Source organism: Saccopteryx bilineata, chromosome 3 (assembly GCF_036850765.1).
Source record: "Saccopteryx bilineata isolate mSacBil1 chromosome 3, mSacBil1_pri_phased_curated, whole genome shotgun sequence".
Lineage (NCBI taxonomy): Eukaryota > Metazoa > Chordata > Mammalia > Chiroptera > Emballonuridae > Saccopteryx > Saccopteryx bilineata.
Genome location: NC_089492.1, coordinates 111,026,982 through 111,043,902, shown reverse-complemented (window position 1 = coordinate 111,043,902; position 16,921 = coordinate 111,026,982). Strand labels below are relative to the sequence as shown.

At 46.4% G+C, this 16,921-nt stretch overlaps 1 protein-coding gene across 3 annotated transcripts in view; it reads right to left on the bottom strand.

Annotated features, from left to right (window-relative positions):
• Nucleotides 1–238: 238 nt before the first annotated feature.
• SPTBN1 (spectrin beta, non-erythrocytic 1) overlaps nt 239–16,921 on the bottom strand; it is a 220,764-nt gene continuing 204,081 nt past the window's right edge. For all 3 annotated transcript variants that reach the window (XM_066267134.1, XM_066267135.1, XM_066267136.1), the window contains 10 exons: nt 16,522–16,766; nt 14,643–14,781; nt 13,798–13,882; nt 11,772–11,968; nt 10,355–10,467; nt 9,614–9,677; nt 5,006–5,244; nt 3,708–3,881; nt 2,291–2,333; nt 239–1,561 (listed from right to left, as the gene is read on the bottom strand). In XM_066267134.1, the coding sequence (XP_066123231.1) occupies nt 1,343–1,561; nt 2,291–2,333; nt 3,708–3,881; nt 5,006–5,244; nt 9,614–9,677; nt 10,355–10,467; nt 11,772–11,968; nt 13,798–13,882; nt 14,643–14,781; nt 16,522–16,766 (1,518 nt within the window). In that variant the 3' untranslated portion in view covers nt 239–1,342. The remainder of the gene's footprint in view (nt 1,562–2,290; nt 2,334–3,707; nt 3,882–5,005; nt 5,245–9,613; nt 9,678–10,354; nt 10,468–11,771; nt 11,969–13,797; nt 13,883–14,642; nt 14,782–16,521; nt 16,767–16,921) is intronic.

The following is a 16,921-nucleotide window of genomic DNA, read 5'->3' as shown; positions in this document are numbered from 1 at the left end:
CAATCTCTCTGGTAACTTTTTAATAAATAAAAGATAAAACCTGGATGTACAGCAGTCAAACATTCCGTATGTATTACTCTGTTTCCTATAGTTTTCAAAGCTGGTACACCAGTCACTCATAAGAAGGCAAAACAGGAACCCGGGACTGTTTAACGTGTCCTGCTTGCTGTCTCTTGCTGTGCAATTCCCCTATGTGGCGTGTATGCAGGAGAGGAAAAACAACAACCACCCACCGTGCTAGATTTAAAAGCATTTAATAACATAGCATATATTTAACAGATAGGGCAAAAGTTGAGAGGTACAGGTCATACGACTGGGCACCGGGCCTGAGTGACCACCTTCCTGCTCAGGCCCAGCCTCTGGAGTTCATTCCTATCAATGCCGTTTTGATTGTGCAGGAAGATGAAAATTTGTCATTACAATCGTTGCAGTGACAGAGAAATGCACACTATGTACCAAATAGCAAGGTAATGAAGCAAATTATAACACAGTGTGGCAACGCACGAGCAAGTAACCATTAGAGTAACATTACTTTGTCCAGTAAATGCTTCAGTTCCACTTGTACACTTACCAATGATTTAAAGGGCTTATTATACATCTAGTTTTATTATACTTTGTACTAGAGTTATCTCAAACATACAATATAATGTATTTCAGCAAAAAAAAAAAAAAAATTGAAATTACAAGATTTAAAACAGTATCAGTTTTCTATTCCTTCTTGTATACCGACATTCTTGACCGTCGTCGAGGTTGATGCAGAAAAGCCGCATATGTCGAGTGTTAGTAAGTGCTGCCAGATATGAACGGTTTGGTCTGCAGAGTTAACATGGAGCTGCGCTATGGTTGCAGCGAGATCCTAATGCAAGATCTGTTTAATCAAGGTTAGTCCCACCGCGGGCACTGCTAATAGTCAAAACGCAAGGTAACCACTGGAAGTAAATGGCAGAGAATGGTGTCAGGAAATTGGTATATTCTGTCTCTGGTGTGCACGGGAAATACTGTTTTAAGCACCGCTGCCTTGCATACCAACAGCACTAGAGGCCAGTTATTTCCAACACAGCCTCACAAAATTGAGGAACAGTTTAAATATTGAGATCTAATCTATATAATTTTGTTTAAAAAAATCTGGTCTTCCCTCTGCACCTCAAACTTTTGTTAACTTGGAGATAGAGTGTTTAGGTGTATTTCCCCCCGCCCTACCCCCAGAAATGCTCTATAAATTAAAAAAAAATCAACCACATTGAGGAACATTAGGCACAGAGAGTAATGTGTTGGTTCTGAGCTTGCATGCTGGAATTTCACTGAAAAGGTAAGAGAAGGGCAGGAGGTGAAGGAAAGGAGTTCACTTCTTTTTCCCAAAAAGGCTGAACCGCTTCTCTTTGTCTTTCTCTTTGTCCTTCTCCCGTTTGCCGGGACTGGACTCGCTGGTGATGGTGACGACGCTGGTGGGCAAGGTCTGCGCCCGACTGGGTGCTGGCGTGCTCTGGGTGCTGGCGGCCACCTCGTGTTTATCAGAGGAGATGGCGGAGGAGATGGCCTGGATCCATGTGTTCATTTCCTCCTGGACAGGGAGGCGGCACGGGTGAGACTCAGTGAACAGGACAGGGCACAGAACGCTCTCGCTCCCACTGCCTGAGTGTCTGAGACTCTCGATCAGAAGGCTTGGGAGCAGCACAATTTATCATCACAGTAGAGTGAACATGGTTCAACTCTCATGAGAACAAGGTTTGCAGTACCTGAAGGTCATCACTCTAGCTTAAGGACCTGTACACTTGGAAGAGCTGGAAGACTGGTCTCTATCTGTGGGGTATCAGGCCCTAACCTAGAAGTTGCCTCCCCCACCTTTTAAGTTGCACTGTATTTGCCATATAAGACTATGTAAACTTAACAGAAGCTTTCTGAAATGTCGAGCACTGCACATGCTGCCCCCCCCAGGTGGGGCACAACCATGCAATGGATGGTCCAAGGTTAAAGGCAGGGGGGAGGCTCCTGACTGGGCATCAGGTTCCACGTCCAGTCCTGAAACCACCGCGCTGGCCTCCCCCACTGGGGGGGTGGACGGCAAGATGCCCTGCACTAGCTCTCCTGCCCTGGCGAGGAGACAGGTGACATTCACCGCTCCCGGAAACATAAGGAGAACCGAATGCCTTCCTGGGCTAGTGACTGTGGAAACCAGATGACAGATGCCATCACTGACCATTACTTAGATGAAGGACATGACAAGTAAATCCCATCATTCCACAGACACTACACACTGAAGTATTTGAGAGAAAAGGATCTTAAAACTTACATCGTCTTTGGCTTGGAAGAGGTACTCATTTCCATCATTTAGTCTGTAATTTGAAAGAAGAAAGGAAGTCACAATATAACTTAAAAAAGAAAAAATCCCCCAACTCCCATATCTTATGTGGGATACAAGCAGGCCCGGCAGGAGCCATATAATTGGGCCAATATAACATAGAGGAAACTTGGTATTTCAACCCACTAGAAAGATGAAAAAAAAAAGTCCCAAATGAAGCAACATCTGGCTTTGTTGTAGCAAAGCCAACTTACATGTCTGACCACTAAGCTTGCATCCCCCACATTTGCAAAAACAAGTTTCTGAATAGATATCTAGAAACGGTCTTTGATTTCTCTTATGTATGTCTCAATGAAAGTACCCTTGCAAGGCCATCCCTGGGGCACGGAGAACTCACTGGCCTGAGGGCTCACTCCTATGTTCCACTGCCACCAGGAGGAAGGGGGTTTTGCGGCGGGGAGGAGGTAAGTCCCTCCACCAATACCCTAACACTCTGAAACTGCAACATTGGCGTACAGAGAGGGAGGCAGCCAGGGGGCCAGGCTGTGTGTGCCTTGTTTTACAGAGTGTCAAGTGTTTGAAGTCCTGAAAAGCCTCCAGTGCTCGCCAACAGAGCTCAGTAAATCACTCCATTTGAAACACTCTCATTCGTAGTCCCTGCCCTCGTCCAACTGGCACGAGACACATGTAACCAAAGTCCAGACCTTTCCAGATCCCAAAGCGACAGACCAAAGCAGTCTTAAACTAAGTGACATCCTAACCACGAACAATACACTTTCTACATTTTTAAGAGACAAAATGGTTTTCCTCCCCATTTCCAAGCAATAAGCAGAAGTTCTGAGCTTGAGTCCACTCTGTGGGGACACGCAGGTGCTCCACAGGGTACAGACGTTTGGAAGTGACAGTTCCAGGGGCAGCAGGAACACCCATAGGATAGGTCACAGAGCACGGGAGCCCAGGCCCCACATATGCACTTCGTGCCCGTCTCCACCCGGCCCCAGGATAACCCACGTGAGCCAGAACCAGATAACTCGCAAACAAAGAATAATACCTTTCAAGTCTGGTTAAGCTGAAAAGATGGGGAAACTATTTTTCTAGCTTCCTGTAAACTGTGAAATGGGAATAGCTCATCTTCTCTTCAGGGAACAGGCAAGTTCCAGCTTATAAAACCCAAAGCTCCCTTTCTTCAGTGGCCGGCTGAGCCATGGATCCCGGGGAAGCTGGCGACTGGCCATTCCCTGGAGACCGTAACCGAGACATATGCCAAACCTGCTTGCCCCTTGCTTAGTGATTTTTTAAACGGCAGAGGAAAAGAACCAACTGATCTCAGAATCTAAGAAAACCAACTCCCACTCAGAAAAGAAACACACAGCCACTCTCTGGCCACCACAGACACGGCAACTCTCACCTGAGCTTGAACACGTGTTTCTTCTTTTTATAATCAAGGGCCACTTCACAGATGGCTTCTTTCAAACTCACAGGGACCTCGCTGTGGTAGGGAATTCCGGAAGCAGCTGTCTTGGCATCTTTGTAGAAACCCATTTCTTGGTTATTTATGACACAATAAACATTGTGCCAGGACCTGAGCAGTAAAGAAAGGAATGTTTAAGGCTCCACACCACATGCTCTTAAAGAATTAGGAATTTGATTAATATGAAAATGATTCTCATACAACGTTCTATGACTTCCTAAATTCTGCTAAAACTGAACAAGTGGAACACAATGCCCCTGTGGATTCCTGGGACGGGGCACCTGTCGCTACGGTGACAGGTTTTTGAGGGTGACTTCGCTCTGGGTTTGGGGGTTACATGGTGCTTCCATCTGTTCAGTAAAGGTGCCCTTGGCTCTGACAGGATCTGGCACCTGCTGTCACAGCCTCCTGTGGGAACAGGGTAGAGGCAGCTCTTCCACCTGACTCATTCTTTATGTGGTTGGCGATTTCATGGGGAGGCAGACCCAGGGCCATGAGTACGTACAAAACCTTTGGATGAACTAGAAAAAGGTAGCCTTCCCCTGTAATATGGCAATCTGTCACAACATCCTGATTTTATGAGAACAGATGCTTTACAACTATCTGTGTGTCTCAGACTGGTGTCCTCAATGTGGACGGCCGCTCCCAGGTGGGACTTCCCTGCCCAGTGCAGAGCCTGCACCACTTGCCCAGGGTCGCCCCAGGCAGTCTGCTTCCTGGGCAGCACAAAGGCTGTGACGTCAGGCACGAGTTTCACCCCAGCTTTGCCCTTTACTAACTTCCTACAGGGAACAGGCATTCTTAACCTCTCAGGGCCTCGGTTTCCTCACCTATAACATAGAGATAATAGAAGGAGGGCTACTGGGAGGTAACAAAATGCAGAGACTGGTAAGGAGATGAGGCAAGGGGAAATGGAGAATATCTTTAAAAATCCCACGAGGAAAACAACAATGAAACCATTTCCCTTTAAGGAAGACTCAGCTGCAATCTAGTAGCATTCCTTCTAAGGATGAACCATCTGTATTTAACTCCTCCTCCTCTTAGTGAGTAAGAGACACCTTACCCCCCCCCCCCCCCGTTTCCAATGTCAGTCCTAAGAACCTAATGCCCAGAAAGCTACAAACAAATCAATTTACATGAACATAGCCCCCCCTCTCCTTTCCACTCAAGATCGACCTGCCTTAACCTTCAGCCGCTGACTCCCCCTTCCGCTGCTGCAGCCTCCGCTGCCTTACCTGCTCGAAGCTTTCTTGTTGTGGGCTTCCCACTCGTGCTTCCGATTTAGAAAACCTTCCATCTGGGCCGAAGGCATCTCCTGGGTTCTGGCCGGCAAGGTGGCAGCACTCTGGGCCGGGAGGGCAGTCTTGGCTTTGCGATCAGAGGTGGGGGAGGGGATGGGACTGGACTCTTTGGAACTCGTCCTCTGTTCGGCGGCGCCGTTGACCATTTCGCTTGTGTCCACCGTGTCTGCCATCTAGGGACAGTGGAGAGGCTATTCAGCGCACCCTGAGATTCGGCGGGGGTGACCACATACGCTCTGACTCGCACACGTGGCTGTGTATAAATGCCTGGCACAGATCGAGGCAGTACAGTAAAACCATTGCACACCCCACAAAGCCAGCTGGACACCAAGGACATTAGAAGGTGGGAAGGGATTAATGCCCGCCCGTTTACGGGGAAATGAGAAAAGCGAAATGCCAGTATGAGTTTTACTGCACTCTGCTCCTCTGATCAATCCATTTTCTCTATTGTAACTCAGATCATTTCCTCTTATGGTTACTTTTAAAACAAAAGGACAACGATAACAATCACACAGATTAAATATGGGAGAGTGGACGTTATACAGCAGCCACCTTACAACCAAGGACGCCACCAGAAGGGCCGGAAGTTGAAGCGAAAGGGCATTCACAAACAGACCCATAGACAACTCCATCAGAACGACACAGCATTCCCCCAAAGTCAGACAAGGAGAGGCCTGCGGTTTCTGAAAATGCTCCCTGGCTCTCCGCCCCCACCCCTCAACACATCGTCATAAACACATGCAGAAATTAGGACGACAATCATGCACTTCACATCTACCATCCCAGTTAGACTTTGGAACTTAAGAGCTGGAAGGAAACGAGGCAAGTCAACAAACATCAACTGAACCACATCTGCCGAAGTTGTATCGTGAGTGGGTTGTAGTTTGTGTTAAAGGAGCTGGAAAAGCCAATCACAGTCACTCGTAACACCACACGCTATTTACCCCCAAACAAAGACAGAACCAGGGCCTTCCCCATCACGTGTTGGTTGATCACGGTGCCTTGCTGCACTGAGACGGGAAAGCCCAGGCACAGCCAGGCTTCCAGCGGCTCTGACCCTTCGGGCTGGAGACGTCTTCGGGAGCTGTTCCTTGCCAAGCTCATTTATAGTGTAACCCTCATGGCTTTGCGGCTTGGGCAATGCAGTAGGGTCTCGATTCATTATCGCTTTCAGACTGTGTACCGTCAACTGTGTACCATTAACTGCAGCAGCCCCTGGCCGATACACCCAGGGCGTGGGATTAGCAAGTTACTAAAGCTGGGTGTGGCTGACACTTTAGTGGATTACAGACAACCTGGCTCCCTTTATACACGGACAAACATGGAGGTGTCAATGGCGATGGTCATTAGGCAGGTCCCCCACCACTGATGCCCAGAACCAGAATGACACCGAATCAGCAGCAACAACCTCAACAGAATCAACGGCAGACTGGCTACCACTGCTTGCACACTCAGATATGTCAACTCTCAGGGACTAGGTTTCTCGTTTAGGTCTTATCTAAGTGGCTGGACAGGAGTCACAAATTTATATTCCATCTATAATACAAACTCTTGCCGTTAGCATCGGGGTTTAGGGTGGGACTAGAGGATATGCAATTTAAGCGTGTTTTTGACTGGAACCCTTTACCTGCAAAGCGATACGGAAACGGGGTTCTTAGGGCAGAAAGGCATGGGGGGCGGGGGGATGCATGGTAGTTATCCTGGCCTTTCAGGTGACAGCCTATAGACATGCGCTTATAAGCAATCGGCTATTTAAGTATTTCTCTCACTTTTAAATGAGAGGTACGTGAGGGGAAATAACAAAAAAACAAAACCCTGAGTCAAAAAAGGGAGTGAATTTTCAAGTTGACAAATCTGGTCTAGTGTGAGATTTCAGGAAGTTTCTGGTGGGGAGGAAGTGTGAATTTGGTCTGGAAGGCCTGTGCCAGGCGTGAGTCCAGGGAGACATGGAGTTAGTGTGTACAGAAATCAGGTTAAAAAAAATTAGTGCTGCAGGTGTGACTTGAAAACCGTGAGTGACAGCAAGAGAACCGTTTACTTAAAAAAGGCTAAAATTTATCATGCTTGGTTGACTTCAAGGGTAGGTGCAGGCCGGGGAAAGCCTCTTCTGGGGGAAATTCTGCAGCAAAAATTTTTTTCTTTGGAGTTAGAAGGAAAAGAGAAAACCCAAACCAGTATGCAGAGATAATTAATGTTTATGCAAATGAATCACTAACCAAGAAAACAAGGAAAATAAAAGGAACAAAATGAATTTTAATGGACATGTGCTTAAGCATGCCAACGGACAACACACCACTAGAGACAAACATCAAAAGCAAATCATAGTGCTATGACCAAACAGTGGGTACATGTGGACACGCCCCTCCTCCCACCCCGTGTTGCTTCTCTTTAGCGATTAGTCCAGAGTGCTTTAGTGGCTGGGCACACCTAAGATATTTAAATCAGAAGGTGGACACAAATGCAAAGTGACAACTAGTAGCACATGAAACACTTGATTGGTTTTCTAAGTGCATGAAGCAACACCATTTTCAAGTTCATTAACTTGAGTCTCTGCATTGTAACTCCAAAGAATGAAAAGACTTTTCTTCTTCCAACACAATCCAATTGTGATTAAAACTTTGTTCTGGCAAGCTACAGTTTAAAAAGCTAGATAAAAATAGGCATGAGAACAAACACCCAAAACACCACAGCACTTCTTTCCTGTGTGCTTATATGGTTGTTGTGGGTTTTTTATTTATTTTTTCGGTCTTCTGAATACAAAAAGCATAAAACTGAATATTAGTTCTGATGATACAAAATTTAAACATATATATGGAAACATCACATATATACATATAGATCAATGACACGATTTGGAGCCAGAAACACATCAGGGCTCCCTAAAAGACCAAAGATAAAGCAGTGTTTTGTTTTGTTTTGTTTTGTTATAAAAAGGAATTTGGTGTGTTTTAAGGCAGAGACCCAATAATGGTGTACATTACCCCCCAGAACATAAGAAGCTTGGCATCTATCTATATACCCATCTACAATCACAAGTAGATAGATATGTACATAGAAATAAGGAAAAACAAACAAGATGCTATATGATGTTATCCTGACAAAAAGAAAAAAAAGACATGCATCATGAAATGAAAAGACAAATTAGACTTAACTCATGGAGAACACATATCAAAACAGGTTTCTGATTCCACTAACACCTAAATATGGCAAATGAGCAAGTGAATGTCTCATGAAGCTCTGATGTAGCATGGATTTGGTTTTGTCTTTATCAGTACCAGGAAATCACCTCTTCTGTTAGCTTTTATTCCTAAGAACAGAATTCCTGTTAAACATTTTCAGCCCCTGCTGGTGGTCTGACAAATGCCATTCTAAAAGACTTTTCTGTATTAGGGAACTCTGAAAGAACTTCATTTTCATAAGAAAATGAGAAAATGAATCAGAAGATCCATAATGAGACAACGGGGTTTCTGTCTAGAGATGCTGAAATTACTTCTGAAACCAGGAGGCGTGCAGCCGCTCCTAGGGGTGGTGCACCGCATGCACCGTTCAAGTAATCAGGGTGAACCAGAATGGCTTTTTCCATTTGTTTGAAAAACTTAGAACAGTTTGACACCCTGAAGTCATCGGCTGAACAGACAGGCCTGGAAGTCCAGGAGGCAGGCTTCCGAAACATGCCGAGAACCTCTGTCACCTGTGGCAGCCGGCGGTGCTGACAGAGACGAAGGCAGAGGCGGGGCGGCCGTCAGCGGGCACTGGACGCCCGAGGCTGCACTGTCTGCTGCCAGTGAGCCTAGAACTCTCAATTCAGGACTTGGCAGAATAAAATGAGGGAGGAACTGGTTGGTAAAAAATAAAGGATTCAAGGGTCTCAAAACATTTGAGATTCTGCACCTAAAAGTTCAAACAGCTTCCCAAGTAGATACAGCTTCCCCCCGCCACTTGTTTTCAATAAATGAATGCACCCTTCCTGGAATGTCACACAGCTGACTTTAGGTCTCAATCTTAGTACTTAAAGTCTCCTTCTGCAAACACCAGTCTTCCTAGTTACGAGTAAACTGTTGCAGGTTAATAACATCTGTAAAAAGGGAGCTACATATAGTGCGGTACTGCACCCTGTTAGTATAACTGGATATGTCATCATACCTGTCAGGTTCTAGTTCTCTTCTTCATTTTGCTGTAATCTCATTAAATTGCAATTACTCATGTAAGGCTTTCGCTGTAAAATCTCAATAAGGTAAAAAGCTCACATAAATAAACAAAAAATAAGTAGGCTGCTTTAAGGCAACCGAGCATCCATCAGTTAAAAGACTCAATTAACATGAATTAAATGCAAACAAATATGAAACCAAGGAAGGCTATGAATTAAGTAAAATTGTAACACTGGGTGAAGTGGAAGCCAAAAGGTCAAACCATCAGGATTTGGAAAGAGTGGTTCTTGACAAGTGGTAGTGAACTTCACAGTCCAGACCATGTCTGGTCACTGGCTGTCCGTCTGCTATTAAAGTTTTTGTAGTTTTGGTAGGTTTGAGAGCGGTAACTAACCCGTGGAGATCCCTGTTCAGCCGGCAAGCCATTCTGGGAAACTTGCTCTCCTTTTGAAGTATCCCTGTTAGATGAAGGGGGAGAGAGGACAGGGAGGAAGAAGGAGCAGAGGGAAGAGAGAAAAACAGTAAGGGAGGGGAGAACAGATGTCAATTTTATTACAGGTTTGCTCTTAGTAAAACATACGCAACCCTCTTTTATGTAATATGATTTCTTTTAAAAAAAACTTCCCAAGTGTTTCAAACCAACTCCAGACACAGAGGTAAGGCTGCAGGCGCACCACCTCCCCCATAAAGGCAGCACGAGGTTGATCAGGGAGCTCTTACCACGGCAAAACCATCAGCCTTTCAGAAACAGGACGGGGTTTCTGTCCTCCATGAAGTTGCCAGGACTTTCAAAAACATCACCACAAAATCACTGGCTTGAAATCTGGATGGTTCACTCCTTCCACTTAATCACATGGGAACTCTGCATGTGTGTGTATTCGTGCGCACAGGCACACGTGAGCACAGGTGTACAGTAGAGAATGGACTGTCTACATCCCACTTCCGCTGCCTACATAGCAATGTGTGTGTTCTCAAATTTTATCCACAGGTGCCTGCACACACTCTAAAAGTCCTACATAAGTAATCAACAGGCGGGACGGTGGTCAGGCCTAGCATAGCACAGGCTTAGAAAGGGGGCTCCCTGAACCTCACTTGCCACGAAAGCTCAGGCTCCAGGGGCGGTGCCGTGACTCACCACTGCTGCTGGGACTCAGTCTCCTCAGAAACCTTCGTGCTCGGCTCAGGTGAGGGTGGCCGCCTTTTCCTCTCTTCTTCCTCTTGCTGTCTGCGCACTTCCAGTAACTCCAACTGAGGGAGAACATGGGGACATTCAGCAGAGCCCCAGACTCTGCCTCTTTTAATGAAGGGGTTCCAGATGAACTCAGGAAGTCCTCTAGCCTGAGCTTTCTACACTGGATCACACTGGCCAACCAGAGGCTCTAATATCCTCATCAAAATGGTATTAGGATCCTAAGAATCGTAGCAACAAGTCAAAACTATAGGAAAGAGAGCTGAGTGATGAAACAAGTCTATTTCATGGGCTGGGAGAATTTCTGTGGGTTGTCTGTGTACTCCCTGGGACACGGGGTTTAATTTCTAGATGAACTATGCAGTTCACAACTTTGCTTAGGAAAAAAGTTACCTGAGCATGAGATTCCCTGCTGGACTTCCCATTAGAGCTCAGACAAACACCTGAGACAGAGCTGCGGTAATTCTCGGGATACTCCCAGTGCTGTGGTAGTGACTGGTGTTTAGCCAAAACCCCAAACACATAAAAAAGCCATGGAATCACCTTAACTGAAACTAAGCCATTTCATGAGCAATAGACATGCAACAAAAGTATTCCATTATGGCACAAGAATATGCAGGTACGTTTTAAGTCAGAACTGTAGAAATCGGAAAGAATCAGCCTTCTACCAGGAGGGTAAGTGTCTTTGAAGAGGAAACACCAGTGACAGCCCCTGTTCAGAGGCCTGGATGTTGGCAGAGGAGACGATCAGGAGTGCTAGCATTTTCAATGGTCTAACACCCTGGTTGGCAAATCGCGGCTTGAGAACCACACATGGCTCTTTGGCCCCTTGAGTGTGGCTCTTCCACAAAATACCATGTGTGGGCGCTACCTCAATAAGGAATGTACCTACCTTTACAGTTTAAGTTTCAAAAATTTGGCTCTCAAAGGAAATTTCAATCGTTGTACTGTTGATATTTGGCTCTGCTGACTGATGAGTTTGCCGACCACTGGTCTAGGATCAAGCTATGATGATGGGAATTCTAATTTTGAAGAAAATTTTAAGGCTATGCTCCTTGGAAACTAAAGCTTCTGTGAGATATCGGATGAAAGATCAAAAGAGAAAAGCAATCCCCAATCAATCAACTCCCAGGCAGGAAGCTACTGTAAGTGATGATAAAGCTGGGTGCCCAGGAAATGACTTGGGTGGCAGCCCCAGGGAACCTCTCCAGCTCCTGTCCCAAGAGAGCCATCAATCTCAGGTAGATCCCTACTGCTTTTAAAGGCAGAGTAATCACGTGACTTCCCCAGGCAAGGAGGTGAGCAGCAGAGGCTGCTGGGAGGCCCAACAGGCCAAGCCCCTGGGAACCCAGCAGCCACTTACCGTTGTCAGCCTCTCCAGGGCAGAGAACCTCTCGTCCCAGGTCGCTGCAGACTTTTCAAAAGCCTCGTGGCGTTTGATGAGCTTCTCCACCTCGTCCACACTCTGGCCTATTTCTCGGCTGGATAGGTATGGCTCCTGTCCGAGCAGCCAGGCCTCAGCCACACTGGCGTCCCTTGAGAACTGATGGACCTCCAGAACTGCACAAGGTACCAAGAGTGAGGACTAGAGATCAGGGTGACTCGGCAGTGGGGATGGCACTGCCCTCTGCTGGCAGCCGCCTGCACAGCCAGTTTATAGGCTAAATCAGTGCTAGCATAGGTGTAGTATGAGCTACATTTGCAACCTTAACTTTTCCAGTAGCCATATTGAAAAGAAACAGGTGAAATTAATTTCGAAAACACACTTTAGACAAACTGAGGTAGCAACCTGTTATTGTTTCCAACATTTAATCAGTATAGAAATTACTGACACGTCACATTTTCTCCTGTCTTTGAGATCTGATGTGCATTTTATAGTTCTGGCACGTTTCAATTTGGACCATGTCAAGTTATCAAAAGCTACATGTGGGCAGTGGCTATACTGAACAGCCCAGGCCCAGAAGGTCTATTCGGCTCACTCAGCCCTACTTGAGTGAGATAAGCCTCAAATAAGCCTGCAGGAGTTTGTAACCTACATACAACCAACCAGATTATGCTGACAGAGCAGACGTTCACAAACCACCCTTCTGGGGCTGTAGTTCCTCAGAGGGTGGTGGAAGAGGGAGGGAAGATATGTGGAACACTATCCCAAGCCAAGACTTCTGCTTTGCTCACTCTGTTCCTCCCCACCTGAGGGAAACAGCATGGCATCCACTGCAGCGGAGAAAGTGAGTTGGAGCTTGGCGCTGTGCCGTGGCTGACAATAATTTTCCTGCACCTCCAGCAGCAGTGCTTGGGGCCATTCAGGTAAGAAACGGGCTTCAGGGAGCATCAGTGTCCCCAGGTGCTGCCCGCTGTCTCCTCTCATCACCCTGGTAGCCCCGACAGGGCCACAAGGAGACGATGCCACTCTACACTAGGGACTGGTCACCGCACTGTGTATGCCCAACATGTACACTGGTGCCTAGTTCACAGTGGGCGCAGACAGACTTTTATGAAGTAAACGGAACTTGCCCTAGGAGTTCCCAAAATTTACAGACCAAATCCTCATCCAAAGAATGGTCAAAAGTGGGATTTCTTTTTCAAAAGAGGGTTCTGGGCACCACAGGGTAAGGTGCCTTCATTAGGTCTTTTACACACAGTGTAGAAAAGGCCCTCTGATTCCGTTTTTAGTAAGCAACCTCGGTGTCTGATAATGGGTTATAACACAGGGACAGAGCCCAGAGCCCCAGACAAACAATGGCAAAGTATATAGCTTGACTTGGGCTTCTTTCAGTGTTTATACCTGTGATTAAATGTTATTCCCAATACTGTATATTATAAACTCTGTTATTTTCTTATTTCTCATATTCCTTTATAAAAAAAGATTGAAAGTAGTCTACCTCAGAGGGTCACTGTAGGGAACAAGTATAGAAAAATATATAAAACACTTAGAATAATGCCAAGTTCCCTGTAAAACATTTCTACTTGTTAGCTTTTGTTAATTTTGTTCTCATCCTTCTAAGAGCACCAAATAAGATCTAATCAGGCCAACTTTCCACCTTCTTTGACTTTGCATAATAAAATAACTAGAGGAGGAGGGGGTGCCCATACTCTCCCAGGGGGATATCAAACAGTCATTCCCACGCTGTTCCTAAAACACCCAAATCCATTTTACAACACTGGATATCAATCATAAGACAAAAAAAAAAAAAAAATCAATATGCCGCAGAGAACTACTTACAAACAGCATGAAGTAGTGAAATAGGGCATTAAAAAAAAGAAGCATTTAGCATTGCAAACATAATTAAGTGATAATATCACATCAAATCAATTAAAGCAGGAAAAGAAACTCGCATGCTTTCAATGGACACTCAGAAAGAGCAGAGATAAAACCATGATGTCCTTACTCAGTCTTAACCACTCCCATCGGTCTTCCCACTTGTCGATCATTTCTTTTCTCTTTTCTGTCAACTGAAGTAACTTTTCCTTGATCTGTGAGACAAGAAGCACCGCAGGGACATCTTCAGAAATGTAGCACATCCCCCTACTCTTCCTTTTCATAGGCCTCTTCCCACAAGAATACATTTTATGTAGAGACCACCACTAAGCCTAGAAATATCTAGGGACGCTTAGTCTGTGCAGAGAGAGAGAAGAGCAGAAGGGCTGAGAGCAAGGCCAGGCTCCACCCAAAGCTGCTTTGTCATGAGGAGGCCAACACTGCACTGAGCCCCTCCGGACTCTGGGGTGCCTTATGGCAAACATGGAGGGAGAGAGGGACAGCGAGAGGGACAAAGCCCTGACCTCTCTGAGAGAATAGCCAGTCCCTGGTAGGGGCCACACCCACACTAACCATTTAGCTCCTTATCACCACCATCCTGACTGGAAGCAGCAACCACCCGCCCACTACAGAGCAAACTGATCTGGGGCACATGCGGCGGAGAAGGGGTGTCATTGGGAAGCCTACTCATGAAGGTGAGAGGATGAAGCCTCAACTTGGGGCCTTCAAACTGTCAGCTCTGCCATGGATTTTTTACTGGTTCTGTCCAGAGTCTGATTACTTACCTTTTGCTATACACACAGGCAAGAAGCAAGGAGTTCTGAAATATATGTAAGTATGTGCATATGTATATGTGAAGTAAATATGTAACTCTCTGTGGACACGGACACACACACACACACACACACACACACATTTTACACCTTAGCTCCAGCTGCAGTCACCCTACGGCCCCAAAGCAAAGAGGTGTCCTACCTCCTCAGATGCATAGTGTTTTCTCGCCAACAGGGATTTCCCAAGTTCAATGCAGGTTGTGAAACTGTCATTACGAGCGTCAATTTCAGCTTTGATACCTTGATGATTATTCATTAATAGCTCAACAGATGATACATCCCTAAAATGAGAGGAATAATACCTCCTGTAGGAGATCAAGCTTTTCAAATAAATGGGTTGGTTTCAAAGCACATGATTAACTTGAAGGGAACTGTTTGATGACACAATTTACCTTTAAGATCTGATTCACTGTATGAGTCACAGGAGCTAAAGTACGATGACATTATAATTCAGGACCAGCCATGCAACCTCAGGTTTAGAGTAAGTTGAGCCTCATTTGTGTGTGTGTGTGTGTGTGTGTGTGTGTGCGCGCGCGCGCGCGCACGTGCATGCTTGCGGGAATAATTCAAAGAGGCTGCAAGGCAGATGCCAGGAAAACCACTGGATTTTGGTTCAAACTTAGTTTGAGATGCAATTCAAACTCTCTTCAAGAAGGTACAGAGACATAATGTGCATCCCCAATCGTACTCCAATGAGTTAACTGCCAAAGGTTTAGGACAGCGCTGTTCAAAAGAGCAGCTGATGTCGCCCCCTTATTTGTACATGAACAGGCTCACAGAGCAGGAGCCACTTAGAAATCAATGACTGGTAGAGCTGAGAGAGCTTCTCATGAGTCAAAACCTAAGACTGGAAGTCCATATCCAGAAAATAACAGAAGATACAAAAAATATACAGTGTGTCCGTAAAGTCATGGTGCACTTTTGACCGGTCACAAGAAAGCAACAAAAGATGATAGAAATGTGAAATCTGCACCAAATAAAAGGAAAACCCTCCCAGTTTCTGTAGGATGATATGGCAGCATGCAAAGATGATGACGTAACACCATGTATACAGTGGAGCAGCCCACGGCCATGCCAGTCGAGATGTGGATGGTACAGAGGAAAGTTCAGTGTGTTCTGTGGCTCGCTAAATTTGAATCCGTGACCAAAGTGTAATGTGAATATCGGCACATTTATAATGAAGCACCACCACATAGGAATAACATTCAGTGGGATAAGCAGTTGAAGGAAACTGGCAGCTTGGTGGAGAAACCCCGTTCTGGTAGGCCATCAGTCAGTGACGAGTCTGTAGAGGCTATACGGGATAGCTAGCTAAGGAGCCCTAAAAAATCTGTGCGTGAGCCTACATGAACTGCACTGAATAGGTATGAAACTGGGAGAGTTTTCCTTTTATTTGGTGCAGATTTCACATTTCTATCGTCTTTTGTTGCTTTCCTGTGACCGGTCAAAAGTGCACCATGACTTTACGGACACACTGTATATTTCTTCTCCTGGGAAAGAGCTCATTTCTCAATGACCATGGGGTCTGGAGCTGGCAGGGGTGAACTGGAAGCTATGGGCCTGCCTGCTTGTCTGCTAACTTCTCTTCACTACCAGGAAACACAGCCAAAGAGAAGAACAAATATTAATCATCTTACGACACCATTAAAGCAGATGTTGAAGGTTAAGAGACACCTTCAGTAACGTCTATGAGGAGAACAGACAAAGAGCTCAGAAGAGCCATCTTATTTTAATGGGGAGGAAGATCTCAAGGGCAGAAGGGCCTGGGTGAATGCGGCAGCACATGGGGGCAGGTGGGGGAAAATCAGGGAGGGGAAGGCTCGACAGCACTGGGCTCCGTTCCCCAGCACACGTGTGCAGCAGACAACTGAAGCAGTGGCCAACCCCCCTACACTCTGTTCCACGCTGCTGTGGCCTCAGAGCTCTCAGGCAAGGCCCCCAGTTGTCTCTGGAAGATCCCATGCACATATTTCCCAGGGTCAGTTTGCTGGACAGCCTGCCCAGGGGGCTGGGCGCATTACCTGGGCTTCTCCTGGGCTTCGATCTGCCGGATGACATCCTCCATCCACAGCATGAGGTCACGCACCATGCTGAAGAAGCGGAACTTGTCCCCTGTGTCCACCAGTCGCACCCTGCGGCCCTCGCAGGCATCCAGCAGGGACTTCCAGGCTTCCAGGACCTCATTCTCCCGCTTCTGGATGTCGTCAGCCTTGTCACCGGCATAGGCGGCCTGCAGGCGGGCCGCATCCTCCTGCAGCTGCCTCACCTGCGAAGCCACAGGGGAGACAGTCAGGTCAGGTAGCAGGGCCTCTGCTCCATCACCCCACCATGCCCTTCACGCCACGCCGCACACTGTTCTGCTTCCACACCAATGGGAGACCAAGTCACAGGGGGATCCCCGACCCAGGGAAGCACACAATT